This window comes from Myzus persicae, unplaced genomic scaffold, assembly GCF_001856785.1.
Source record: "Myzus persicae strain clone G006 unplaced genomic scaffold, MPER_G0061.0, whole genome shotgun sequence".
In the NCBI taxonomy this organism is placed as follows: Eukaryota; Metazoa; Arthropoda; class Insecta; order Hemiptera; family Aphididae; genus Myzus; species Myzus persicae.
The window spans coordinates 1-1,124 of record NW_019103769.1 but is presented as its reverse complement, the minus strand read 5'-3'; the positions used below and the strand labels follow the sequence as shown (position 1 = coordinate 1,124).

At 37.2% G+C, this 1,124-nt stretch overlaps 1 protein-coding gene across 1 annotated transcript; it reads right to left on the bottom strand.

The window, feature by feature from the left end:
* Nucleotides 1-70: 70 nt before the first annotated feature.
* LOC111035240 lies at nucleotides 71-1,118 on the bottom strand (the record flags this gene model as incomplete). Its single annotated transcript, XM_022316775.1, has 4 exons — nucleotides 1,040-1,118; nucleotides 661-942; nucleotides 337-602; nucleotides 71-230 (listed from the first exon to the last, which is right to left on the bottom strand). Coding segments are annotated over exons 2-4 (704 nt in total), but the record flags the coding sequence as incomplete, so codon positions are not given.
* Between the last annotated feature and the right edge of the window lie 6 nt (nucleotides 1,119-1,124).

Here is a 1,124-nt window from a genome sequence, read left to right as displayed (position 1 = left end):
GAAGCGTTCATTGAAGTTTAAAATGGAAATAAATAATACATAATTTTAAATTAATTGTGTATATAGGTACATACATTTTTTAGGACAATTCCGCCGCAAATGGCCAAACGCCCCACACGAATGGCAAGATATATTATGCCGTCCCCGTGGCCATCCTCGTCCTCGAAAAACATTGTGTACTGCAGGTGATGGTGATTCCTGGGGATTCGTCGATGTTGTAGCCATTTGAACTATTTAAATAGTTATACAATATTCATTGAATATTATAGATTATTTCTTAATTAATAATATCATTATAAAACTGATTTTTTCAAATATTTTATTATTGAAACTAACCAACTGACACAATCGACCTGAGGGCTTCTGCGTAAATTGTCGCGGAGGGTGGGAAATGCCCACTGCGTCCATGGACCTCACCACCACGACCACGCATTAACCCACCACGACCACGTGTTAGCCCTCCACGACCACGTATTATTCCGCCACGACCACGTACTTGGCCGAATTGCAGATTACTGCCAGACGTACTCTGTAATAATGGCGATGACCGAATATTGGCCCTGCCTCTGGGCCATTTTGCTGCCACCATCGTTTGTGTTGACCTGAATCAATGTATAAATTAGTGAAAGTTAGAAAATAATAATTATATAAAATTCTTACATATTCGGGTCGCATACTCTGATGCTTGGGTTTTGTGCATGGTCTGCCAGCTTTGATCTAATCAATGCACAAAACCCAGAATAGTGTAACATTTCACACTTTGGAAATACCCAAATCGACGAACCGAGCCCCAATGACAAGGTTTCGACGATTTGGGTTTCCAAAGTTGTGAAAAATGAGTCTTCCTCGCCGTACAACCAAAAAATTATTTTTTTTGAAGTTAGATATTTGGCCACAACTTGACCCCGCTTTAATGTGGACCAAAATCCGGTATCCATTAATCTATATTAATAAATTAAAACCAAAATGTTTAGTTAATCGTATAGAATTGCAATATAGATAGTAAAAAACAAATTATTAATATATAAAATTAAATTACTCGGCCTTCAAATTGAAATGATTTAAACATTTTAAAAATGTTGCATTTGTACTGGCACTACACAAATCAATGGGTAGTACCAGTA